At 34.9% G+C, this 27,022-nt stretch overlaps 2 protein-coding genes across 4 annotated transcripts; both read right to left on the bottom strand.

The window, feature by feature from the left end:
• Window positions 1-3,339: 3,339 nt before the first annotated feature.
• On the bottom strand, window positions 3,340-11,626 carry LOC112771333 (DNA repair protein RAD5A). 2 transcript variants are annotated; one of them, XR_011876296.1, is made up of 20 exons: window positions 10,644-11,626; window positions 10,391-10,524; window positions 10,125-10,263; window positions 9,888-9,941; window positions 9,672-9,794; window positions 9,438-9,589; window positions 9,264-9,348; window positions 8,898-9,176; window positions 8,621-8,767; window positions 8,361-8,516; window positions 7,799-7,866; window positions 7,135-7,257; window positions 6,962-7,061; window positions 6,750-6,862; window positions 5,795-6,069; window positions 5,494-5,694; window positions 5,091-5,184; window positions 4,908-4,979; window positions 4,417-4,515; window positions 3,340-4,197 (listed from the first exon to the last, which is right to left on the bottom strand). XR_011876296.1 is itself a non-coding variant. In XM_025816040.3 (20 exons), the coding sequence occupies exons 1-20, from the start codon at window positions 11,175-11,177 to the stop codon at window positions 4,075-4,077; spliced, it is 3,075 nt and encodes a 1,024-aa protein (XP_025671825.1). In that variant the 5' UTR covers window positions 11,178-11,626; the 3' UTR covers window positions 3,340-4,074. The 2 variants fall into 2 exon arrangements, 1 of the variants encoding a protein (XP_025671825.1); XM_025816040.3 differs by having other exon boundaries at window positions 5,791-6,069.
• Window positions 11,627-16,200: 4,574 nt separating this feature from the next.
• On the bottom strand, window positions 16,201-26,380 carry LOC112769153 (AP-2 complex subunit alpha-1). Of its 2 annotated transcripts, none has more exons than XR_003186382.3 (27): window positions 25,743-26,208; window positions 23,711-23,842; window positions 23,411-23,536; window positions 22,773-22,835; window positions 22,591-22,688; window positions 22,290-22,497; window positions 22,016-22,087; window positions 21,845-21,937; window positions 21,626-21,727; window positions 21,412-21,509; window positions 21,032-21,113; window positions 20,779-20,867; window positions 20,590-20,695; window positions 20,436-20,501; window positions 19,996-20,102; window positions 19,811-19,915; window positions 19,589-19,709; window positions 19,314-19,508; window positions 18,925-19,155; window positions 18,529-18,609; window positions 18,217-18,381; window positions 18,035-18,121; window positions 17,748-17,873; window positions 17,508-17,596; window positions 17,334-17,405; window positions 16,877-16,956; window positions 16,201-16,795 (listed from the first exon to the last, which is right to left on the bottom strand). XR_003186382.3 is itself a non-coding variant. In XM_025813589.3 (27 exons), the coding sequence occupies exons 1-27, from the start codon at window positions 25,872-25,874 to the stop codon at window positions 16,642-16,644; spliced, it is 3,072 nt and encodes a 1,023-aa protein (XP_025669374.1). In that variant the 5' UTR covers window positions 25,875-26,380; the 3' UTR covers window positions 16,201-16,641. The 2 variants fall into 2 exon arrangements, 1 of the variants encoding a protein (XP_025669374.1); XM_025813589.3 differs by having other exon boundaries at window positions 17,516-17,596; window positions 25,743-26,380.
• Between the last annotated feature and the right edge of the window lie 642 nt (window positions 26,381-27,022).

Here is a 27,022-nt window from a genome sequence, read left to right as displayed (position 1 = left end):
TTTTGAATGTGTAACAAATTTACGAAATAAACTATTTTCAACCATTATCTAAAATACCCACCAATAACATCAATAAAAAAAATTAAGATAAATAAATATTAATGCTCAAACAAGTAATAAAAATTCCAACTAATACCATAATATATGTTAGATATTTTTTATAAATAATAAACAACTTAAATTAATTGTTGATTATAATAATTTTGAAAACGTTAATGTTCAAATAAGTATCGAAAAAAATCCAACTAATAGTTAAAATAATAAATATTATATGCATTTTATCGAATCAAAAATAAATATATTAATTGTATTATTAACGTTTATATTGTATTATTAAAGTTGGCACGATTTTAGATGTGTTTTAAAAATATTTGTATAAAATATCATACTATCATATGTGTTATAATCGAAAAAAATAATACAATTTTAAATTAATTGTTGATTATAATAATTTTAAAAACGTTAATGTTCAAATAAGTATCGAAAAAAATTCAACTAATAATTTAAATAATAAATATTATATGCATTTGATCGAATAAAAAATCAAAAGATTAATTGTATTATTAACGTTTAAATTTATATATTTAAAGTTGGCATAGTTTTAGATGTGTTTTAAAAATATTTTGAATAAAATATCATACTATCAGATGTGTTAGAAATGAAAAATAATAACAGAATTTTTATGACCATACTATCTACATCCTCTCTTAAACTCCATATTTTTTTTTGCTTCTTTGCTCAAACTACTTACATACAAAGTATTTTATCTGTAACAACTATTAATAAATTAAATAAGATCAACCTTGTTCCAATTAAATAACAATAGAATTTTTATATTTAAAGTAAAATATAATTAGAAATGTTGAACATGATACTTCTTAATAAATTATATAAACACGTGTGGAAAGTAGTGTTACCTACTTACCTTTCAATAATGCAGAACGAGGGAGTGCTTCAGCTCTGAAAGATGGTGATACGTCTTCACCAATGAAAACGAGAGGAAGAATTCAGCTGGAAGGTACTTTTTTTGTTTTGGATTCACTAAGGCACTGTGAAAGTCCCGTAGAGTAGAATAAGGAATAAAAAAATTTATTTGTTACTTGAAGTTCCTAAAGTAAAGCAAAGTCACGTAACTACCAATGAAGTGGGTAGATTTTAAAATTTAAATTAAATTTATTTATAAATATGTATCTACAAAATAGGAACATGTTTTAATAAAAAAATAATTAAATATTATTTAAATCTATTTAAAGACTGATTAAAAACTGATTAATATTATATAACTAGCATTTCCCTATAAATTAATGTGGTTTTGTTTAGTTTTTGACTTCGTTGCATATACTTTTCCATATACAAATCATAAAACATAGACATTATTCCATCTTTAATTTCTCACAGTACAACACACACGTACGAAAAGTCCTACATACTCAGAGAAAAAAAACTTGAAACAAGAAAATGTTCAATCATCATCTACATCTATTTCTCCTTTTCTTTTGAAAATTGAAGTGCTGAAAAGAATTTATTTCCTCTTTCATGTATGAAGAAAAAGATAAAACTGACCTATTTTGGGTGATTCGGTTCTTGGATTCTTGGCAGAAGATACTTCAGGTTCAGCTGGTGGTGTTTGCGGGTGTGCAGGATCTTGAACATTCTCCAACCCCTCTCGAGACCTCTCGATTCTCTTCCCCTGATTCTTCTTCTCTGCAGCTTCAGTTGGCGATGATGTTTGCACCTCCTTCCACTTCTCTAAAGGCATCTTCCCCTTCTTCTCAGCTCTCTTTCTTTCAGACTCATCATCCAATAATGCAGCTTCAGTAGTTGTTGTTGTTGGTGCTGCATGCTATGGCTTTGGGTTTTTTTTTTTTTTCTTCGCAAAAAGCTGAAAGGTTGAATTTTGAATAGTGAGCTCTTCAAGTTTTCTTTTTTCTAATGCCAGAGGGACTTTTATAGAGGAAATGGAATGGTTAATTTATATATGCATTTGCATTGGCATGCATGCACGTGTGTGTCTTCATTTGCTGTTAGTTTGTTACAAGTCATCACTTAGTTGCACTTTCAGTTTGTTAATTACTTAGTTAGTTAGTTGGTTAATCATGATTGCTAAAACAGTTACACTGTTACACTACAAAGTACAAACTGATAGGATTAGCTTTTAGTCTTTTTTTGTAGCGTTAACTTGAGCTTCACAATTCAGTTCTTGTTACGCCATTCTTTAATTTCTTGACACTCTGATCTCTCTCTCTCTCCAATTTTCTTGTGTTTATATATATATACAAAATAACAATAACATTCTTTTTAAATAAGCAATGGTAAAAATAACTACTAAAATAGAGTCTAGTACTTTGTCCAAAAATCTTGTTGGTTACCTATACTTTTCCTATATATATATATATATATATATATATATATATATATATATATATATATATATGAAATTATCACCAGTTGTTCTATTTTGTTTTTCTTCGCAGCATTTTCCCTATTTTTGCTTAAGTAAAATATTTAGAGAAAAATTATTGACTAGATAGAAAAGAAGCAATCTTGTTAATTATATCATTTAAGCAAATATTTAAAGAGAATTTACATAATTTTTCTTATATTAAACAAAGAAATGATTTATTTTTGGTGTCAAAGAAAGATAATTTAATACACATGTTATCACTAGCAAACGATAAAAAGTTATAATATCCAATTGAATATATTATATAACCATTATAATAATATAATTTGATAAAAAATATATATATAAGAAATGATGAAGACGCTTGGAGATTTAACTTCTATCCATATTCATATAGGGGTGGCAACATATACCCTACCCGCGGGTATTCAACCTGATCTTACTCGGTCAGATAGGGTTGTCAACCCAATTCGCAACGGATCGGGTATGGGTAGGATTCTCGTGCAGGTCAGTTAGGATGCGGATTAAACCTCAACCCTACCCGACAAACATGCATCCTATATATGTATATGTTATATACTTATATAAAAATATATTTTAAGTGGATGTCGAACCAAACACCTCTCACTAAATACAAAAAATCTTTAGTCATTAAAAGATCATTAATTGATAATTTAATATTTTTTTTACATAAAAATCAGTTCTATTTTAAATTATCATTAAGTTATATAATAATATTGCATTTTTTTTTTAACTCGCGAAGAAAGTGGAGTACCCACGGATTAAGAGCGGTTAAGGTTGGAATATTCTCAACTCGCAGATAGGATTAGGGTTGGCTCCAAACCCTACCCTACCCTACCCTACCCATTGCCATCCCTGTATCCATATCGATTGCTATCAGTAACCCATCATGCAACATGGAGTGGAGATGAAAGTACAAGAGAAAAGGAACTTCAACTTTTTTTATATGTAAAATGGAGCTACTGTCCACCTGAACAATCATATGCCCATGAACATGAGTATTACAACTACGCAAAAAAAAAAATAAAAAGATCACAAGGCGTGTAATATACAAGTGGGTGCATTTCACGTCACCAGTAGAAGTTACACAAGAATATTACACGTAATATACAGTGGATTCTCAACATTGTCCATGATTATAAATGCAATCAATTTATAACTTTTCAACCCTAACTGTAATGTATTGCGTGGAGGAAATAGTTGAGTACCTCCTTTCCCGTCGCCCAAAACCCAAAAACCCTTTGGAAGTGAAAGTTAAATAGCTATTGAAATCTACATACCTACATACCTGGACAAATAACCACTACATTAAAAATCTAACTTGTTAACTTTACCCTAGCCTTCAATTTATTGGGAGGAATTACCCTATAAAGAATCCCCACTCCATTCCTTCCATTTCCACCACTATCACTCTTCCAAGTCCTAAACCTGGCACAACCCAAAGTATACCAATATAATTAACTCAAAAAAGTGTCCGCCTAATTTGCAGGATGTTGAGCATTGCACCCACTTAGCTAGACCTCCCTATGGAAATTGCTAATGAATTAACGAGGCCTCAAAAGAAGACACAAAGTTGTGGATGCAGAATGCTGAATCGTGCATGATGCACCAATATCAGCAAACAAACATGCTTGCACTACCTTGGCGGTCTAAGTGAAAAGCATCTTCAGCTCCTCTATTCGTGCAGTTCGAACCTCTTGATCAGTCAGGGCACCAGAAATCATTCGTTGTTTACGTGCTTGCACCACCTCCATTCTCTCCTCAACTGTCCCCTGCAATGTGATACATAAGAGCAAGTAAACCACTCGAGTCAGTGAGTTAAAACTAATGGGTCAACCTCAACTGATGGCTTTGCTGCCAAACTCTATGCTAGTTCATTACCATATTACTTTAACCCACTAAATCAATTAATGAGGTCCAATTACAAAAAAATAACAACATATCCATGTTATATATGTTCATGACTTTCCAAATTTGCAAATCAAACATACCTTCACAATAAACCGTTTAATGGCTACCTTCTGTGTTTGTCCAATACGATGGATGCGCATGACTGCTTGTTCTTCTACAGCCGGATTCCACCATGGGTCCTATTCAATTATAAAATAATATTTTCCCCAATATTACTATAAAATAATTACATTCTTAATATCAATTATAATAAATAGCAATAAAAATCATATATCCATTGAATTGATTGTTCATACAAATAAAATTCCATTGCAACTTCAATCCAAACCTAGTATACATGCTAAATTAGCTACTCCCATATAGGATTGATCACTCCACATTCATTGGGTGATTTGGTTTGCTAAATCTAAAATATACACTAAAACAGAACAATTAATGGACTACAAAATTGTGCAAATAGATGCCCTATCTGAATGGCATCTTAATACTTTGTTTATCTTATCTAAAATCTGGTTTTATACCTGAAGCTAGACAAAGACTCATTAGGCAACAGAAGTGGATTTGCACGTACCATGACAAAAGCATTTGAAGCAGCTGTTAGGTTTATACCCACTCCACCAGCTTTTAGTGACATCAACAACACCTGGTGCAATAAATAGGAACAAACCGTTTAAAAGGGAAAAAAAGGACAATGCATTTAACCACTTCATTACATTGTTCAAGTCACAGGCAAAAGCAAAAAATAGGTCGAGACCAGTATTTCATCATCTTCTGAGAATTGTTTGATCACTTTCTCCCGTTGTTGCTGATTTAAAGTTCCATCAAGACGAACAAATGAAATGTTATTCCTGGAAATATAGGAAATCATAAATAAACCTCTGTATCATTTTTCATTACTTAATTGTATCAAAACAATAGAAAGATAAATACACCCATAATGGGATAAAATTAAGCATGATACAGAAAGGAACAGAAGTATGACATTAGATCACAACAATAATCAAAGCTGACATCAGCTTAAAAATAACTACAACACATCATAAAGAAATAGCATGCTTAGACTTCATGAATAGCTCTTTAGAAGCATTTGACTCAGATTGTCTCACAAGAATGCCATCTTTCTTAAAATATATGATTAAACAAGCAACAAATCTTACCGTGTAAAGGGAATCTGCAAAAGGTCTAGAAAAGCAGTCCATTGGCTAAAAACAATGCTCTTGGAGCCTGATGCGCGAAGACTTTCCAGTTCATGCAAAAGAACAGTTACCTTGCATGACTCTATCCAGTTCTTCTCAATATCAATCTGAAACCGACTATCAGTAGGAGCAGTAATAAGATCCTGCCGGCTAACTGTTTTTCTGTAAAAGTAGCAGTTTTGCAAGGAGAATGCATTATAAGTAAGATACATTTGAAATCACTGCAATAAAACTACTGATATTTTAGCGAGAAAGTACCTACAAACAGGACATAAACCAGAAGTGGAATTGCGCCAACTTGCCAAGAGGCATTCCCGGCATAGGCGGTGAGCACAAGGAGTCAACACTGCATCTTCGAAGGCTTCAAGACATATTGGACACTCACCCTGTTCCCCTTTACGTAGCTCTTCAACTACTTCTTGAACATAAGCCAGTGACGGTGCATCTTTTACTTCACGTTCTAAATTATTATGGGTTCCTCGAAGGAAGCGTTTAGCTAGTTTGTTTAGATCAGCAAATTCTTGAGTATCACCTCGGCTAAATGAATCAATGATCACCATGACAATAAGTTAAAGTGTACACAGACAAAACAATTTAATGCTGCATGGTCTAGGGAAACATAAACTCAAGAAAGCCTTTCAATTGCATTGCAACAAACAAACTTCAAAGAAAAAATAGAAGTAAAACATCGTTGTTCAAAGCTACCAAAACCACCTTTCTCATATAATACTTTCAGGCTTCAAGAACATCAAAAAAGTTGATGGTGAGTTGTTGGCTAATTTTCACTTTTAAGCCTCTATGATGCAACCATCATGCAGCATTTCATCATTGTAATAGCATAATAACAATAATTTTCTACTACCAAATTTTAATATAATTTTCTCAAATTGAATTTAGAAACATAACTACCATATAAAACATTTAAACCAAAAGTTATTAAAATCATGGAGAAAACTCCTTTATTTTTTCCTTAAAATTAGAAACATAGAAAACCAACCCACACACACACACACACACACACCAAAAAAAAAAAAAAAAAAAAAAAATCAAATTAGCCTATTAATCAGAACATGTTAGAAATTATGAAAATCCGATTACATTAGTACTACTCTTCCTTAAAGACTAACTGTTCTGCCCACATGCCAACAATTTGCACAGCAGCAGAATCCCCGTGCAACCTTCAAGTGTGTAAGGAGTATAAATGTAAGACATCATACCTCATTACAAGATAAGGATGATCGCAACATTGCCGAAGCCGTAAAAGCAACTCCAATATTGAAGCATAATTATGAAGAACACGCCCTTGCTCAACAAACTGGTCAAACCTGACCTACACAGATTTCATAACAGGTTGAATTGATCAGACTTTCTTCAGAACTAAAAGAACAAGACAAAAATATCACGCATACATCAGAAAACGAAAAAATACCTTAGATCTTTTGAATAAGGCCTCATAAAAGTCCTTCTCAGCTTCTGTTTGTTCACAGTAAATTACCTGCACATCAGCCGGAGGGAGAACTAGGATAGGCCTGCAACAAATGATTAGTGAACAGAATATACTAGAATGTTAAAATATCACAAATCCTTAACTAGATTACTGACTTGCCCTCTCGATCTGTGCTATACTTGGTTCTCCTCAACATGATTGACTTCAAAATGGACTGAACTAACTTTAACCCTCTCGCATCACCTCCTTCAAATGGCTTCTGAACAAGTTTGTTCCACCTGGATCATACAAATATAAATCTTCCAGACAAGAAGCCAAACCATATATACCAACTTGAGGGGTGAACAATAAAAGTAAGAAACAAAGTAGTAGTAAGTTCCAAAATTATATAAGCATGCATCTAGATTTCAATAAAGTTTTAAGAAAATGCAACAATTGATAAAACCTAATCAAATCATCAGGAGAATTCTTGACCAATGGATGCTATCTTCATCAACAAATAGAAGTTGGAAAACTTGGAAAAGCAAAAATACAAAGTGAAAGGAGTGTCAGACCACTTAAGTTTACATAAGAGTTACACATCAAATTGCATGTAGAATTTTGTTACTATTGTAATTTGTTTCAATATAGAAAAGGAAATACTTGTTTCATGCGATGGAATCAACAGTTCAGCCTAGAAACCATCTTTGACAAAAACTGTGATAAAACATCAAAACCTAGCATTGAACATCAAAAAGTAAAAGGAAAATTCAAGAACAATGGATATGATTCAATTTGAGGAAACAGATTCAACAATAAGAGGGGGGGGGGATATTTTACCAGGCCCAATGACCCCAAGGCTCTATTCGCAGAAATCGAAGAAGACTGTAAATATCTTCAAGGTTGTTCTGTAGATAAAACAGTGATTCAATGTCAGGAAGAACAGAAACAACATTTGCCGCCAGGATACTTGTGATGAATTGAAGATCAGCCAACATGATAACCATCTTTTTTCTTTTTATTTCTTGATAAAACAAGAATATGATCAAGATAGAGAGAAGACTAATAAAAGGGAGGATAACAGTTCCCCCTCACAAGAGCAACACACCAACAAAAGAAAAAGTCGTTTTTTATGAAGTGCTGCCTTCCGATCTCTTGTCATGTCTTTAGAGGAAAAGTCGTCTTAGAAGCCAAGCCTAAAAAATTTACTAAAAATCTGTTCAGTGAAGGTGCATGAATTGCATTGCCCGCAAAACAAAATTCAATTTAATGCAGCACTTAGTGTTATCTATAAAATTTGAAATCAGAGTGAAATTTGTTGTCCCTGATTGGCCAATTGATAATTAATCCATCAATACCAAAAATAACAATCATCGGATAAGAGCAAGTTATAATATTTCACCTGGATAGGAGTGCCAGTAAGACACCAACGGTTATCAGCAATTAAAGCAGCGGCAGCAATAGAAATTTGACTTTTAGAAGATTTTATAGTATGTGCTTCATCAAGAACCACTCTGAACCACCTAACTGAAAAAAGTCCACCATTATCCTCAGCGTTCTGTACATAGGACAGATAGAAAGATGAATCAAGCATTGATTAACTATGTTTAAGAATTGAAGCAAAAAGGTTGACATCTATTCAAGCAAACAGGTTCTCAATACCTCACTGGAAAATTCAGAGGCTAAAACACCATATGTAGTAATAACAACATCAGACTGAGAAAGACTTTTTGCATCTCTTGGCCTATTCTGTCCATAATGAACATATAGGGACAGAGACCCAGGTTGTACATGAGTTTCAATTTCTGCCTGAAGAAATTGCCAAATGTTCAGTACAGGAAAGGCAGCATTTCACAATATATATGCTATAAATCCCACAGCTGAATAAATGAAATTCAGTAATGAATAAAGCTACATATATTTCTGACAAGGCAAATACCTTCCATTGCCCAAGAAGAGTCATGGGACATATTATCAAGTTGCCACCACTTGTTAGAGCATCCTTGTCCTTCATCAGTTTGTCAAAACCAGCAAATTTGGTTGCCTTCGTCGGAATGTTTGAAAAGTTGTGTACCGTATCACTAACTTCACCGTCTTCAGTATACAGCTCAGTCTGAGCTAAGGATTGACTGCCTAATGATCCACCTCTTCCTGAATGGGCAAGAAGAAGTGATATGGCCATGATGGTCTTTCCAAGACCCATAGAATCTGCCAAAATCTACAAATTCACAATAAAAATTTATAAGCATTGCATCATAAGTGAAGTTAACAAAACTATACAGGGTTAATTCATCAAGAAACATACCCCTCCTTTTGCCATTTGAAGGGTGCTAGGAAATTCAGTTGTGGCTTCACCAGAAAATGCATTCAAATAAATAGTAAGCTCCCTCCTAAAGTGTAAAAGCACAAGTACATCATCAGAACCATTAATTGGTTTATCTATCCATGTATATATATTGTAATATGACGACACACATACTTGTCAGCCAAGCGATATGCTTCCCAACATGGATGAAGGGTTGTTGCTGTCCCGTCTACAGTTCGCCCCTTCTCCATCTGGATCATCCAATAAAGAGCTTGCTTTTGATAGGGCCGTAGCTCACACTGAAGACTGCCTGGGGGATCCATTTCCTGCACAAAATACTTTCTGATTAATGGTTATCCCACCAATAGCATAAGTAAAACAGTGCACATTACTCTGAGAATGCAGCACCTCTAACTCCGAGCTTGATCCCACACCAACAATATTATCAAGATCGGTTTCAGAAATGGAATCCTCTTTATTTTCGTCGCCATTTTGAGAAGGATGCTCAGATTTCATCAATTGTAAAGGGACCTGAAGAGGAATGTCTGTCCAGTTAAGGAAGGTACAACACTATGACCATCAAACATTGTCACAACTCAGAATGCAAGTATATCCGAAGCTCACCTTCTGGTCGATAGGACGCTTGTTGGAATAGAAATCACCAGGAGTTAACTCTGCCTAAAAATCAGATGACGGTTCAAGTTAATATTTCAGTCTAAGTTACCATTGTTTAGAACATAAACTTTAACTCCACAAGATGGCAACCAAAAAAGAAAAGAAAGCAATTTGAGTATTTAACTGAACATACTATTTACGGAAAGGTGGGTCCCAGAAAAGGAAAAGTATAGGTTCAGTAGCCACCTTCTTAAAAGGTTCCAGGCCTAGCAACCGAAACAAGATAGGAAGAGGATGGAAAACTGATTCATTTGTAGAGTTGCTAGTGGCATCCTTGAGAGATATCTGCTGGTGCTTAACAAACATTGACCTATTGATAAATACACTGAAAGGAATATCCCGGGCCCCAACCGAAAAAAGGGCAAATTAAGTTACTTCCCATCATAAACAGTATCAACAAACCAAAAGATTAACATTTCAACTTGTGAAACAGGATGTTGCATTGAGAGTACCTGACTGACAAAATAATGGTATCCATGATGCCCAAAACATTAGGTGCAAATTTACAGCGCCCCTCAATTCTAACCTTACCATCCCTCACAAGAGGCAACAGACACCGAGCCCATTCATTTGGTATTCTACCAATCTGCCAAACCAAAAATCACCACCATCAGATTCAAACAATGTAATACACAAATTCAACTCAACCCACACTTTCACACAAAGAACAATTAACCATTACCAGTTACCACAGTTGCACATTACCTCCCCAGCTTGATCTGTGGAGAACCGAACAATCTCCGAACAAGTCCCCGCTGCCAGCCGCCCCCTCCCGAAGACCTTTCCCGGCGAAGGCCCAGCCGAGGCAGCCTTGGCAGGAAACTTGAAAACCACTGTGTCACCAGAATTTATAGTTCTCCCTTTACAAGTGGACAGCCCTGACATCTCGCCGGAACCAGCAAACCACCAATCATCGGACGCTTTGGAGCAGCTACTGCCGTCTCCTCCACGAGCAGCAGCGCCATTGTTCTTGGAGCGGGAAGCAACAGTGCGAGTGGCAGTATCCATATGAGGAGATGAATTGAGGGGAGAAGGTTTGAGATTGTTTGTAGGTGGTGGTGTGGTTTTAGGTTTGACGATGGAGGGAATGTGAGTGTCGAAGATGATGTTGATGGCGGCTGTGACGTCATTTTTGGCCATATGGAGCGCTCTGATGATGTCCATGTCGGTGAATTCGGAGCCAACGATGGATCGGACAGTGGACAATTGGTGGTCCGTCACTGTGACCTTGCTTCCCATCCTCCTCCTCCTCTAATTGCTTGAAGACAAACCCTAACCCTAACCCTAACCCTAGCGTCCCAGATTTTGCGGGAATGAGGAAGAGGGAGAAGGGAAATGGACTAACGGAGTGTTATCTTTGAATTTTGTAAATTATAAAAGAGGCGGGGACGAAGACGGGAAAGAGAGACTTCGTAAAATGGCGGGAGCACGCGCGAGTTTTTTCATTCCCGCCACGAACTCCATTTAATAAATCCGTCTTTAACACTCAAACTTCCCTGTTCCAGCTTCAGAGTTCAGATTCATCTCCCTAAAATTTGAAAAGGAAAAAGACCAAATTTAACATTTATTTGCATTTTTTTCATTTTTCTTATGATTGAGATGAAGGATCAATGTAGAATTAAAAACATAAAACGGCGTGGCATTTTATGAACTTAGGTAAATTAATAAATTGTCAAGACTTAATGGTTAAATATGCAACTTAGTGGTTAATTTCTTATAATTCGTATTTGAACCAGGATTTCGTGTTTACTTTTCTTTTTTTTCCCATTTGGATAATACAATATTTCATTACATTTACTCAATCTTTAACGTAATTTGTATTTTTAAAATTTTTTGGACAATATAAAACTAGGCTTCTCCATACTGACCATGCATACTTCGTTCATACTGTGCTGAAATGATTGCTGAAATGAGTTAGACAACTGTACAAGAGTCTATGAGTTAGACATCTGTTAAAATCTTAAACCATTTTTAATTTTGTAATTTTAGTTTAATAACTCAATAACATACTTTATTCTATATTTTTAAATATTGATAAGTAATTGATAGACCAAAACAATAACTTCTGATTGTCCTTTAGCATTTTTCTAATAATAATAATAATAGACCGCTGCAAACTAACATCAACTTTAAAAAATTCTAAACTCTAAACCAACATCAATTGAATAAAAGTTGTGAGATCTTTAGTTAATTAAACACAATTTAATTTGTTGTATTTTTAAATTACAATAACAAACTTTTTAGACTATTTTTTTTCAAATAATTTAATTTATACTTATTTTTTGTTAATTTTAAATTAATATTCATTAATTTAAAATTTATTTTAAAAAAACAAATACATATGACTGAACTTTAAATCTTAAACCCTTAAATATAAATTCTAAATCTTAAACCATAAACCCTAATATATAACTCCTCAACCTTAAACCCTTAGGTAGTGTTTGTTTTGAGGTACTGGGACAGAGACTAGGAGACTGAGACTCAGTATCATGTTTGTTGGCTTAGAGACTGGTACTAAAGTTTTTGTCTCTGTTTTCAAAAATTCAGTATTTTAGTACTTCTAAACAGTGGGGATACATGGGACTGAAATTTTTAAAGATAGAGACTAAAAATTTAATAGCATTTTATACCTAAAATACCCTCGTTTCAATTAATTCATTCCAATTTTACCCTTTGTACAAATTAAATTAGAGTTTCATTCTTGTTTCAATTTCTGTCTTCCACTCTGCACCAAACAGAATACTGAGATTTATTTCAATCTCTGTCTCTAAGTTCCTGTCTAGTATCAGTCTTTCAGTCTCTGTCTCTCTACCAAACGCTACCTTAAAAACATACCCTACAACCTAACCACAAATCCAAAACCTAATCTTAAATACTTAAACTATATAAATCCTAAACAATGAATACTAAATAAATAACTCTTAAACACTAAACCTTAAAATCTAACCTTAAACCTTTTAACTTGCTAAAAAATCCTAGTCTCTAATTCTAAATTTTAAATCCTTAACTTTTTAAATTTAAACCAAAAACTATATAATAATAATAATAATAATAATAATAATAATAATAATAATAATAATAATAATAATTATTGTAAGAGTTGTAAAAATGTTGTCAACATTGAAGGATTAAGGTACTAGGGAAAGAGGAGGTATATCTTTGGAGTTACTTTGTTGTTGGAGCGTGGAAGACTGACGATAGAACCACGATAGACAAATTACAATGTTATAGACTTAAATTTTTTTTTTTATGAAATTCGTTAGACTAGTTTGTCACAATTTTTTTTGTAAAAATAAATTTTTTTTGGTTTGAACATTTAACTATTCACTTATATAAAACAAAACCAAAATAATCAATAGTCAAAACTAGTTAAGATTGTAGTTTTATTTTTTTTAAATAAAATATTTATGATTATAAATTGTAAATATGGTTATGAACTTATAATATATGACTAACGATATATAAATAAATTATGCTTTATAAATTATGAATTATAAATTTTAAAATGCATTTAATGTCAATTTAATTTTTTTTTTAATTTATACTTTTGAGTTATAATTTACCAAATAGACTTTTGATATAAGCTCATGGACTTGTCGAGATTTTAATTAAGTTGGGCTCGACCTAAAAGAAAAAACATATGAGAGGTAACTTACCTAAATTTGGACCCTCTATTTACAACGTGAGTCAAACTCGTATAAGTCAAAATTCAGCTCGACTCGTCCCATTTTCATCCCTACATGCTTCCTTCATATTTTCTATTCCACGATAAATACCATGACAATTATGTCTCAATCTTTACTCTTAAAAAATTAAACTTTTTTTAACCGTATAGTCATTGTCATTTTTCAACGGTAGTAACATTTTTTTCCAATGTTTATATTGCTCTATCAATTTATACTTCAAAATTAAATTTATTATAATTCTATTTTTACAGATTTGGCCTAATTCTTTTTTTTATTCGGATAGATTGAACAACTTCCAAGTCTAGACATTACATCACACACTTATACACACATTTACAATTCTTCTTATTATACCTTCTTTGGTTTTTTTTATTTTTTATAAATTAAATAAATAAAATAATTACCGAAATAAATACGCTTACTCTATCTCGTTTACAGTGTAAACGAGTTGAATTTCCACGTATCTCGTTTACACTGTAAACGAGATACGGTAAGTCAATCGGAAGTGTGGTTATCTCGTTTACACTGTAAACGATATATATATATATATATAAGACAACATTTCAGCTTTTATAAAAGGATGTGTAACCTTTGGTATTTCTCACACACATTTTCCTTCTTCTGTTTCTCATTTCTCTCAAAAACATAGCTAAATGGCTAGTAACAATTCATTCATAGTGGTGGAGCTTTATCCCAATTGTTGCATGAGAAATAGCGACAACGAGGTGACGTTCGAGTGTCAGGATCCGATATTGTTTTGCACTCAACGTGTGGAGACCTTGTTGGATTTGAAGAGTTTGATATTGAGCAAGCTCGGTGGGACACGAGCGAGAGAAATCGGAAAGGTGGCGTATCGGTTGTTGGCACCCATGGGAAATGAAGTTTTCCGGTTTCGACTATTCCGACTACACGGAGACGAGCATGTGCGACTGATGTTCGATATTCACGGCAGGATCATGTGTGAATAGGTAATGGAGTTGTCCGCAGAAGTGGGTCACGGTAGCAGTGGGTCCTCCGAACAAGAAACCTATGTGCAGGACGACTGACCTCTCGCACCACCTTCCATTCATGTTGCGATTCCGGAGCATGAGGCAGAGGAGGGTGAGGAGGAGTCGGACGATGATTACGTGGCGGACAGTGCGGAAAGTGAGTCATCCGATGGTGGCGATGAAGATGAGTTTGTGCCGGAGACACCTGCAGGTGCTGTGCCGCGCCATGTGCTGCCTCCACCTCATCCAATTCCGGCACTGTCGGCTGTGCCAAGTCACTATCACAGTCTACATCTGGAAGCCATGCATGAGAGGAACCCGGTATCTGATAGCTGTGGAGTGGATTACAACCTAGACGGTAGAGTGGAGTTTCGGGTTGGACACAGCATATGCGATTCGTTAAACATTATTCCAAATGATTTGACTAAATTATTTAACTTAAATATGAAAAGTACATTTCTAACCTCGCAGTCAGGGGATACTGGTAGACCCTTCTGTCTGGTGGACACCACTGTGAGAATCTCTGGTAGATCCACGACATCAACAACGGAGTGCACCCCGCAATATCCGTGACGCCTCGTTGAGCAACCAAAGACAGGGACTAATACGTCCAGGCCAGCACAGCCGAACTCCAGGAAAACGATCTACACTCCACAAAGTCCCGGAGTAGCGTAAGCCATCCCCGGCGTAATAGGTCGTCTCGTTCAGTCTCTTAATGTCCTCGTCATTAACCGCTTGGCGTGCCATCCCCACTTGGGTCAAATGTATAGTCAGAAAAGGTCGATAGATGGGAAAAAGAGGTTGACAACGTCAAAATGGGGCCCAGAAGTCGGCTGTAAACGACTTCTATATATAGGCGCGCGCCTCTCATATCTTGTTTACAATATACACGTGTCACGCATACGTGTCATATCTCGTTTACACTGTAAACGAGATATGAGAGGCGAATTTAAATCGGTAAATTTCCTAAATTTTATTTATTTCGATAAAAACTATATTTATTTTATTTATAAAAATAAAAAATTCTACCTTCTTTCCATTATTCTTTTTGTTTTTTTTTTATTCCAAGGCTCAATTTCCACATTTACAATTTTATATTTCTTCTTATTCATATACAACATAAACGCTGCCTCTTATATGAAGGAACACACGGCCCAAATACCCATTCAAAGAACCCAAACCCGCGCTTCCAAACAAAACCGATGTTTTTCAATAAAAAAATCCAGCCCAAATGCTTAACCATCATTACCTACAACCAACGTCACACTAATTAGTATTACCACATCAGAACTTAACAACCTTACTATCACATCTGTCACAATTCAGTCTTTGTCAGCATTGTAGCAATTTTAAACATACGAGCTCTTTATAAGCTTTGGGGAAACTATACAAAAAGGTTTTTAAAAAGAAATCTTTTAAAGTGAAAATTGATAAGATGAAAATTTAATCACCATTAAAATTATAATTTCTATTATATGTATATCTTACTATCTTAATATAAACGTAATTATATACTTTTTTATTTTACCGAATTTCTCGCTTGATCAAAAATTAAAAGTATACACGCCTACTTCAGCAACAGTAAGCTACTTAAATCACATCATGCTATTATTGCAACTATAATTTTGGAATAACAAATTCAAACTGTTACAAGTGGTTCTAATCCGAGGCAATATCTTACAAGCTATCAGGTGAAACCACAACAATCCAAGGAAACTGGGAAGGGAAAAAATATAATGAGAAAAATAAACAAAAACACCCTCGCCCAAATGATATATAAAATCTCACTTAAAAGGACAATCACTTCTGTGCAGAAAGAATCTCAAAAATGCCCAACAACATAGAAATCCCTGCTCCAACACTCCGCTGTTAAACAAGCTCAATCTCAATTCCGCCAGCCCTTGCATCATGATTGTTTATCCAACCCACACTGGCTTGAGGAGACGCTGAGTGGGTGGGTTAGGCTGTGTATAGAATTAGTTTACAACTGTGTACTGAACATCTCATGAATGAATCGCATTTATGTTGTCATAGAAGAGCAGCCAGCAATGCCCCAGGATCTGTTGGAGCGGCAGGAGCACCGGTGGGTTGAACCACTGGAGGAGTTGGAGGGGGTGGTTGTGTTGGTACTCGTGTTGCAGTGGGGATGATGATTAATTGTTCCTTGATGAATTCCTTCAACCTGCAAGCCAATATGGAAATGATAAGTAAAAGCTATGGAGTTTATTGACAGCATCGGTGAGTAAGAAACTGAATCACATACTCAAATGTTACTGTAGGGTCCCCGGAAGCAACTGTCATTCGCAGCTGGGTTCTATCTGCAGGATCTGTTTCGATTCTTATCTGCATGTCATTTACGTGCAATGTTAAAACAACTATCTTCCTAGAGTTTCAACTAAAACTGGTTTACTTGAAATTTAATCACTGATGACTGGTGTTCAAATAGCATAACCAATCAAAAATTGAGCAGCATCGATAATAAAATAGAAGCCCATATGCTCACGGGGGAAAGGGGCAAAATATAAGTCCCTTATACCCTCCACATGGGTATTATCTATGAAAAACCAATATAAGACGATTGATAAATGAAACATGTAAGCTTCAAGTGGGTGAAAAATGCTTCCACCATTTCCCTCCTTATTTTAGGTTATTTAAAATTCATGAATATACTGTCAGGGACTTCACAGTTCGCATGCAAGATATAAGGTTCAACATCTTACTAGACAGAGCATTGCCCTTGTACTTTCTGAGTAGAATGTAGTGCTCGCAACAAGATTGTTTGGATTTGGATCCTAAAGCAGACGGATAGGAGAAACAATTATAAATAAATTAGTAACGTTAAAGTATTTCTGGGAAACAAAAAATGGAAAAAGGAGTAACAAGAGGGACTTCACAATCATACAAGCCCTGGGCAAACTGTCACATGGAAACTATTGAATAAATTTGCCATCTCGATCAGTGGAAGTGGTCTAACACCTCTGACCTGCAAAACCAACATGAAAAGTAAACATACGGACCAGAAGAATAAAGCAGCTATACCGATGATATCCAACTGTGAATTGAACATCCCCAAAATACAATCAAGTTGGCAAATATAAACTTCACATATATAATTATAGCCCAGCATAACATACCACTTCTTGAAGCTTCAAAGGTGGTCCAGGAAGTGATCTCCATTGAGGGAAAAACTCTTCAGCAGATATAGATATTGGTTGAAGAAACTTATTCAGAACAGCTGGAAGGCGAAGTTTGACATTGACCTATAAAATGACATATAAATGAATAATAAAGGTTTATGAATGTTGCATGTTAGAAATAGCATTAAATACTCTATTTACCCTACACACAAGATCAATTCCAGAAACGGAAGATCATGGATTGTAAAATCAGGAATATCGAACACAAGTTTAGAGTTGAGTACCATATCGTTTCCAAACTTGTAGGAGAAGTCGAGAACAGAAACATCTCTGCTTGGACGGAGATTAATAACTTCAAGTGGGCATTGAACCTATACAACCATCAGAGTAAGAAATTAAACAGAATTATATTTAACTTTAAAAAGAAATAAAGCAAAAGGATAACAATAACATAACAGTTTCTCACCTGTGCCCGAGGAGGTATAGTTTCTGGTACTAGTGAGAGCTCCATCTTCAAATGGGTGGGAGGCAACATTATAGCTTGAACAGAGACAAGGGGAGCAGTATTCTTGTTTCCCAAGAAAAGAACCATATGCCCATGATGAGCTCTCCATTCTGCCTTAACACCAATCTGTGAAAATACATATTTAAAGGCACTAAGAATATAAGCTCGTACTATACAGGTATTTGTAAGTAAACTGGAAGTATACATAGTCTTTCTTTTTTCGTAGAAAAAAAAAAGGAAAAGAACAAAATTGCCAAAAAAATAAATATGAACCTGAATATAAGGATCCTCGTATAGAACACCACTATCCTTCACGCACAAAGCTTGAAATCTTTCAGAAATATTTCCAATTGGCTGCACACGAAAAAGGTGGAAAGTATTTTACATGGCACACATACTGTCTTGCAGTAATATCTCACTAATGTTGGAAAATGGACAATGATATAGTTAAAAACTGACATGATATAAGGTCTATCATTTGTGAACTTGGTGTTAATAAAAAAATAGTTTTGGTCTAACGATGTACTTCATCATGATCCTCACTATATGTGAAAGAAAATACAAGATAAATAAAAAAAGTACAAAGGATTATTAATTTTTCAATAACACATTGGGTAAAGCAAAAGACTTCATTAGTTATTCTGGTATTCAAATCACAATGCAAGTTACCTGCACCGAATTGGCCTGCACCCCTGCAGGTACTATTGCTGTGGATTCAACCGCAGTTCCTTCCAATTCTGAAGTTGGGCTTGGTTGAGGATGTACACTGCTACTTGGGGGGCCTTCGATGGCCAACGGACCCAAGAGATCACTAAGAATATCTGCAGGGGGAGGTTCAGAATTTACTGTAGCCAAAGCCCCATTTTCCTGTGATAATCTTGGATCTGCTGGATAATCATCCTGTTTAGAAAGGACTTCAGTGTCAAACTAAGAAGCCATTCGACAAACCATTTTATGGCTAAAAAGGATGATGCTATAAACCATTTAATTAAGTCATGGAGGTATTTTAGAAAATACACAAAAAAGGGATGTTGGTGGAAAGAGATAAAAAAACTAACCACATTACTGCTCATGCTGGGCATCTTTACAAGATTAAGTTGGCCAACAGACAGAGGTGGAGCTCCATTAGCTGGACGTTGGTCTTGTACAACCAAAGCATTTGATGTTTGAGCCTGCTGCTGGGCTCTCAACTTTATGGCACTTTGCTCTGCCGTATCAACCTCAGTATCTTCCGCTTTTTTAATTAATGCAGACTGAATTTTATGAAGAGTATTAATCAGCTAGTATTACACTAATCAAACAAGATTTCTCTCAATCAAGATTGCAAAACTACCTGTCGTTCAGGGAATTTAGGCATTTCAGCCAAAATGTCCATTAAGGCTTCACCTTTTCTACTCAACGCATAATATTCCACAGCTCGTTGCTGTATTTCGACCTCAATTGAACTTTCATATCTAAAAAGAAGGAAAATGGGTTAGACGAGTCTATAGCATCACGAAAAACCATAGAACAGTGACAATTAAAAAAAATACTACAATGCAGAGGTAACTCTCACTTCTTAAATATTGACCAAATCTGATTCTGTAGTTCAGGGTCTGGTGGGTGACTGTGCATCAAAATTTTAGCATATGTTGATAGAAGGATGGAAACAGTAGAAGTCCTGAAAATAACGTACATCTCATAAGATACCCAGGCTAATAAGAGGTAATAAGTTAAGAGGTAAGTTGCGATTCCCCTTACGATACAGTAGGAAGCTTCTCATGTATAAGGTTAAACAATTCCTTTGGGCTGCACCCAGGCCGTCTAGATATAAGGTGCCCAAACTCTCCAAGTATATATGCACTGACCTGTTGAAGTGTATCCAGATAAAAAACAGATATTAAGAAACTGAATAAAATCAGACACTTTTGTCATTTCAGTGATTCAAGCAATTAGTAGTTGTTTATGTACATGCCTGCATATGTTTGTATACATATAGGAGTTGACAGAAGAAAAAAATGCATATTGATATTATGCATACTACATAACAGAATGAAATTCAACCAAAATTGGACTAATTTCACAAAGATGCAACTGTTTTCCTCTAAAATGGACAGATGTCAGGTTTGTAATCTACAGATTAGAAACCACAATCAGTGAATAACAAATAAACATCATCATGGGTAGTAAAGAACACAAACCTTAACCATTGTTTCATGTATGGCAGGTTTGTCAAGATACTCTCGAGCTTTTGCTGCAGCATATGGCTGATCAAAGACATAACATTCCCTGTGAATGATGTGCTGACTAACAAGCAGATATAGAGTCGATATTTAATAGAAGATTCAAACTCACCTGTAGGTCTTCATTGTTTGTAACAAACTGTACGACACGGAACCAAATGTCGTCACTAACAAAATCACCGGCCTTGTCAATTAACTGAAGGATCACATCTACGTACCTGTAACAGGGCATGCAGGACATGAGTACATATTATACAAGTTTTTTGGCAACACACTCTTGTAGCAGGCTCGAAAAAAATACCATGAAAGATCTGGAGCAAACTTCTCAGCAAGAATAGCTGCTTTAAGTGACAATTCCTCGCGCATTGCAAACTCTGCTGTTTTTAGATACTGCAAAGATATAAAATAGATTGATCATTTTAGGCTTCATATAGAAAAGCTGCCTCCTGTTGCCCACCACCCTTTCTTTTTTCTCCTTCTCTGAGTTGGGAAGGGGGAAGGCTATGATGATATTTCCAAATTGCAGGAATTAGTCTGGACCTGGCTCTCCATACCTGTAGTAGTTCTTCAACTATATCCTTTGCATTTGAAATATCACACATGCCATATAGTAAATCGAGAGCACGCCTCCGAATACTGTGTGCAAATCAATGTAGTTAGAAACACTGGAGTTAACAAAACTAAACATTGAGGGCAGCAGAACTAATCGAATTCGAATTTTAAGGCACTTCTAAAATTTTCAGAGAGAAGCAAGTTTAGTTAGTATTGCCTTTCCCAACTAAATTATATTTAGCAAGACAGGAAAAACAATTTATAACCAAACTTAATAGCGACACCCAAGAACAGAAATGTGCAGGCTGGATTCAGCACCTAAATTGTTCCAGTAATGAGATACAAGATTAATTATTTCAACACATAGGATATAAAATGTAACCTGATGTCAGGATCCTTCAGAGAAGTAATAATCTGAGCTTGATGTTTTTTTATGATATCTTGCACATCTGTAACCATCAACATTCTAGTCATATTCTCCTGCACCACAGTAGCATATATATATCATGAAATGAGACACTACATCATCGCAGCAACCACCACACTAAAAACAAAATATATAAAAATGCGGATGAATCAAGTGTCCCCTAACTTACCAAGCCAAGATATCGAATGTTTGGTTCACGGACAGAAATAAATTTTCCAAGAAGAGACACGCATTGAGTCATCATCTCCTTTTCAGCATCAAGGTGCATCACCTGAGCAAAGCAATTTGAATATAAAAAACACACTGAGAAAACTCCCCAGTAATTGAAGTTTAGCCACCAAATTCATTGTACAAATCTCCAATATATAGTGACATGCAATGAACATACCAGAGCAAGGGCTTCAAAAAGAACAGCATGGGATGCATTATTTTTGTTCACATTTTTTACAACATCAGTGCCCATTAGTATCCTTTGTAACACCTGAAATATGAATTCAAGGCTCACTAAACTTCATTAACTAAATAACAGGTTTGTATAAATTATCAAAATATGACAAACCTCAAACAATGATCTTCTGGTATTTGGATCTTCAACTGTCGGAAAGTATTGAAGAGCCCTCATTGTTTTTACCTGACATTAAGCAAAATTTGGCAACAATGAAGGAAAATTTTCTGAATAAGATATAAACATTTAGTTTAATATAGCCGATAAAGACAAATTGTAAGAATAGCACACAATTTTAGCCCTAATCCCTAATAACAATAATAAAGCACAAAAATCTTCCAAAAACGAAAGCCAAGACACATATTATAGATGAAAGAAATTTACAGACCTGAAGCCAGGGAGATGGAATACCATAATAAGTGTATTCTTGTGGGATATCCTGGTTCCTAGCAAGGCGCTCTAAAATTTTGACGCACTTGGGAAGACAACTCCAATATGCCTCGTGGTTGTTTGATACTAACGCAACAAGAAGACTCATAGACGATGTCAAAACGCCAAGGTCTCGCTCATCCAACAGTTGTGCCATCCGATCCGCCCTTAAAGAAAAGACAATAGGGACTAATAAGATATGCTTGGATAGAAGCTACAAAAGGAAAATGTCTATAAGCAAAGTGAATATTCAGATTTACCATCCATCAACATTGACAACATCAGGATTTTTCCTGTATAAGCGTAACAAACACAATGCAGCTTTCTTTCTCACAAGCGGTCTGCAGCTACTAGATATCTAGACCACAAATTGCAGTACAAATCAATCTTTACCCATCATGCCATGTATTTGATAACAATGCAATAATGCACAATGCCTTACCAACAACTTCTGCACGTCAGGTGCTAAGGACTCAGCGAACTCTCTCCCACCAATATTTCCAACCTACAAGACAGGAAGTAGCATAGTAGCAATGACTCAAGATGGGGAAAAAATGTTATAAATGTAAAGTAAATAACATAATATAACTATTAAGCATGGTTACATAGAAAAGACTCCAAAGAATGTGATTTATTTATATATAAAAAATAAAAAACTAAAATGAATACTCCAACAGCTTTTAGAACAAGGAAATGTGATAAATTTGGAAATAAGCAACGAAGCAAATATTGTAAGCATGGTTCTGAGAACTAGATAGAACTGGCCGATTCAATAGGGAACCGGTGGTCCAGTTCAAGGCAAAAAACTGAGTTGCGAGCAATGCAATCAAAAAACCGGCAAACCAGCCCAGTTTTTTTAACGGTTAATTAGTTAAAAAATAAGCCCAAATTTTTTTTTGAAAAAAAGCATTTCCATACAGAAAATATATATTATTTTATTATATTAAGTTTAACCTAGGTTGAACCTTTAAACTTTTGGCTTCACCAATTCAATAACCTATTTGGTTTTCAAAACCCTGATTCTAAGAGTACATAAAAAGAAATCCTAGGAAATGTTGTCTGTTTTTTCCATTACCATACCATAGTCAATGCTAGGCACTGGAAGGTTTCATTGCGGCCAATAATATCATTGCGAACGGTATTTATTGCCAACCTGAGAAAGTCATGATTTTCATTCAGCAAACTTGATGTTACAATGTACCCAACCTGCAGTTAGTTGTGACAACATTAGAATTCATTCTTTACTGTCCACATATTTTTTCTGCTAGCTACATGTATGATGAACTGAAACGATGCTTCAAAAGAATGGGAAAAAAAGAACGAATATATGATTACTCATTATGAAATGCAAAGTGCCATATGAAGGAAGGAATAAAATACCTGCTTCTCGGGATACTTTGGAGCAGATATGAGAGAAACAGCTTCCATGTGACCAAAATCCACATCATAGCCAAGCATGTATATGTAAAGCATTTTCCAAACATATTTCTTTTTCTCATATGGAGTCAAAGCCTAAAGAAAGAACCAAAGGATTAAAAATTAAACAGATGTGGTACTATTGACCTTAAATATGGTGGATTAGAGAAGTAACAAGGGCCCATGGTAATATTAACACTATCAAAGAAGGTTTTCTTTTATAATAAAAAAGCCAAGAAAAATAAGGTGATAAATAACATTACCTGAAAAAGAAAAAATGACCTTTTAAATGTCAAAAACGACTGTGCTTATGTTTTGCACCCCGACCCCCCTTTTTTGCATTTGTATTAGAGTTGGAAAGGCTGAGTGGCTGAATACTTTTTGTCAGTTCATGCAGGAGAGGCATTAGAGATATTATATTTGTATTATGCAAGTATTGTAGAGAATAACGCATATAACCCATTTGGGAGCCCCTCTAAAATTTGTTTTTTGGAAAAAAAAAATCCTAATCCATGCCTCACACCTCAAAGTCATGAAATACTCACCTCTCTCCAGTTCTCTATGTTTGTCTTTTCTCCAATGCTACTCAGGTAACTTGATGTCTAAAGTGTTGTGCAATGCTTTATTACTAACAACCCTTTCTTCGTTATCATGTTTATACTCTGCCATTGTCTCCCAAACCATCACAAAGATGTAACTAAATCCACCATAACTTACAAGCAATCATCAAACCCTTGGACAACCAATTACAATCCATGTAATAACCTTTGGACATCATGACACTAATTAAAGCCATGCTTTCATGCTTGCCTCCCCCCCCCCCCTCTTTTTCTCTTCTCCTCCCCTCTCCCTCTCAGGCCTCTCTCCTTTTCTCTAGCATTTATAGTAGGGTCAATAGGCTGTTATACATTTTGCAAGTTCAAGCTGGAGAAGCATGGAATTTTTGACTTATCTTCGGCAGGTATTTTAGTATATTTTATCATTTTTCAACATGTCCTCTATTTGCAGCAATGCCATTTGCCATAATTCCATGAAGGAATCTTGACAAGCAGCTTACTGCCATCAGTGCCATGGGCACCATCCACCATTGATACCACTAAAAAGCATTGACTTTCTATTAGAGTGAAAGTGGCATATAGTATTTCAAAGAAGCAGGATATCCAATTTACCATTTGGCTTAAATAAAAGTCTCCCATATTAATAAAATGAAAACATACATGGTAGACCAAGACTAGCTTTCATGGTTATAGATAACAAACAACACATAAAATATTAGTTATGGACTCACCAAAAATTAATTAGCTCAATACCATGGAAAATTAGTATCCATGCACTAGCTATTAAAATAAACGGTCCCAGCCATTTCTATGTCAAACCTGAATTAGGCAGCCAAAGGCAAGATCAATTAAGAACAGTTCTAACTGTACACTCTACAGGCTCCTGGGATTTTGTCTTAGATTATTGGCTAATTGCTCTGCTTTATTCAAAGACTCACCAGTCAGCCACAAGACAAGCTACACTGAGAACCTTAATTCTTTCAATCCCACTAAACCATCAGACCTATTCCATCCAAATCACATTCATTTGAATATTGGAAAAATCCAAAGCACGCTTAACATCTACATCTATCAATTCTGAGCTTGACGACTCATGACACATTCAAGCACAAACCCCTGAATAACTGACCACTGCTACAACCAAGCAATTAATCTCATCATTTCTACTTCTAGGTAGCCATTGCCTCAGAACCAATACTAGAATCAAAACCACAGAAGAAACACAAGATACTCAAACTCTCCACAAAAGAAGAATCCTCAGCTAAAATTAACAATAGCGACAACAATAAACAAGAAAATAAATAAAATCGGAATTTCGCCTTCGCAATGCAAAGTGGCAATTGAAGCAAAGGCAGCAACTAAACTAGGTTTGATTGGAAAACGGGAAACCCTAACTAACTAACTGCCTAACTAACTAACTAACTAACTGAGTAACTAACCTTCTCGTTCTTGAAGCGGGTTCGGATGTTGCCGAGCTCCTTATCGACGCGGAGGCGCTCCTGCTCCTTGTTCTGGCAGTTGCGGATGTCGCTGATGAAAACCGAAAGCCCTCTCATCCCCGACATCGCCATCTTCCACTGCAGATCCCACTCTTCTTCCCTTCAGATCCACCCTCAGATTCAGATTCTGATTCTGATAATTCCACTCCTTCTTCGTCGAATTGACCAGCTCCGAATCCCTCAATTCCACAAGAAAGAAAGAAAAAGCACAATCGAATTGCAGAAAGGCGCAGAGGAGAGAGAAAGAGAGTAAACTCTGATACGAAACGGAACGGAGCGAAACGTTTTTTGATCTAGAAAGAGAAACTTGGAGGGAGTAGACGAAGGAGGGAGAGAGAAGGTGGACTGAAGAAAATTCAAGACACAAGAAAAATAATAATAAAAAAAAATTTAAAAGCCGTCTTCACATTGCTGGAAATTTTGCCTTTATTTTTTTGCCATTTACCATTTTCAGTTCCACTGCGTCATTCTAGTTCTTTTTCTCCATTGTTTTTCCCTTCTCCTCATATATTACTGTTAATTTTCACTGGGCTTGGACCTCCAATTGGTAACTACTAATCTATGATTAATTCATTAATTAATATTTAAAGCCTCAATTTAGTTAATATAAGTACAGGCGTATGCTAATGTGTTTCAACTTTCAAAACGTAAAAAATACTATTTTTTTAAAATTAACTTGTTATTAAAAATAAAAAACAAAAATAAAATAAAACATCATAAATTTTAATTATACATTATTACTTATGAATTTAATTTTGACGTACTATCAGTATAAAATAATTTTATACATGTATTTTATTACATAATGTCACATCTTAAAAATAACTATTTTTCACATTAAACATATAAATAATCATTAAAAAAAAATTTACACTATCTGTGCATTAAAATTAAATTCAATAAAAATATTGTAATTAAAGACTTGAAATTTGTTTATTTAACAAAGAGAATAACACTTTTTACTTAAAGAAAAATATTTAAGAATAATTTGAAGTTAAAGGGATAAAATTTAAGTAACAGAATAAATTGATTATATTTATTTTTTAAATGTGTTCATTAATTTATCATTTTATTAGTTAAATTTCTGTGATAATAATAAAATTGAGATAATTGGAATAGTAGATTTTCTTTAATAAATAATCTATTAGTTTTGGTATACCTCTTTCTTTTAAAAAAAGAAAACTCTTACAACAACTTAGAATATTCAACTATCCAAACTT

The sequence above is a fragment of the Arachis hypogaea genome, chromosome 18 (assembly GCF_003086295.3).
Source record: "Arachis hypogaea cultivar Tifrunner chromosome 18, arahy.Tifrunner.gnm2.J5K5, whole genome shotgun sequence".
In the NCBI taxonomy this organism is placed as follows: domain Eukaryota; kingdom Viridiplantae; phylum Streptophyta; class Magnoliopsida; order Fabales; family Fabaceae; genus Arachis; species Arachis hypogaea.
This window is presented reverse-complemented; position numbering and strand designations above follow the sequence as displayed.

What these genes read in the sequence shown, in the direction of transcription:
- LOC112771333 (XM_025816040.3), bottom strand. Translation starts at nt 11,177, where the DNA reads ATGGGAAGCAAGGTCACAGTGACGGACCACCAATTGTCCACTGTCCGA. An exon ending in GCCTGGAACCTTTTAAGAAG is followed by an intron (nt 9,942 to 10,124) that starts GTGGCTACTGAA and finishes TCTGATTTTTAG; the next exon opens with GCAGAGTTAACTCCTGGTGA. An exon ending in CTTCAAATGCTTTTGTCATG is followed by an intron (nt 4,516 to 4,907) that starts GTACGTGCAAAT and finishes ATAATTGAATAG; the next exon opens with GACCCATGGTGGAATCCGGC.
- LOC112769153 (XM_025813589.3), bottom strand. Translation starts at nt 25,874, where the DNA reads ATGGCGATGTCGGGGATGAGAGGGCTTTCGGTTTTCATCAGCGACATC. An exon ending in TTTTTGAAGCCCTTGCTCTG is followed by an intron (nt 21,728 to 21,844) that starts GTATGTTCATTG and finishes TGCTTTGCTCAG; the next exon opens with GTGATGCACCTTGATGCTGA. An exon ending in ACATTCGATATCTTGGCTTG is followed by an intron (nt 21,510 to 21,625) that starts GTAAGTTAGGGG and finishes ACTGTGGTGCAG; the next exon opens with GAGAATATGACTAGAATGTT.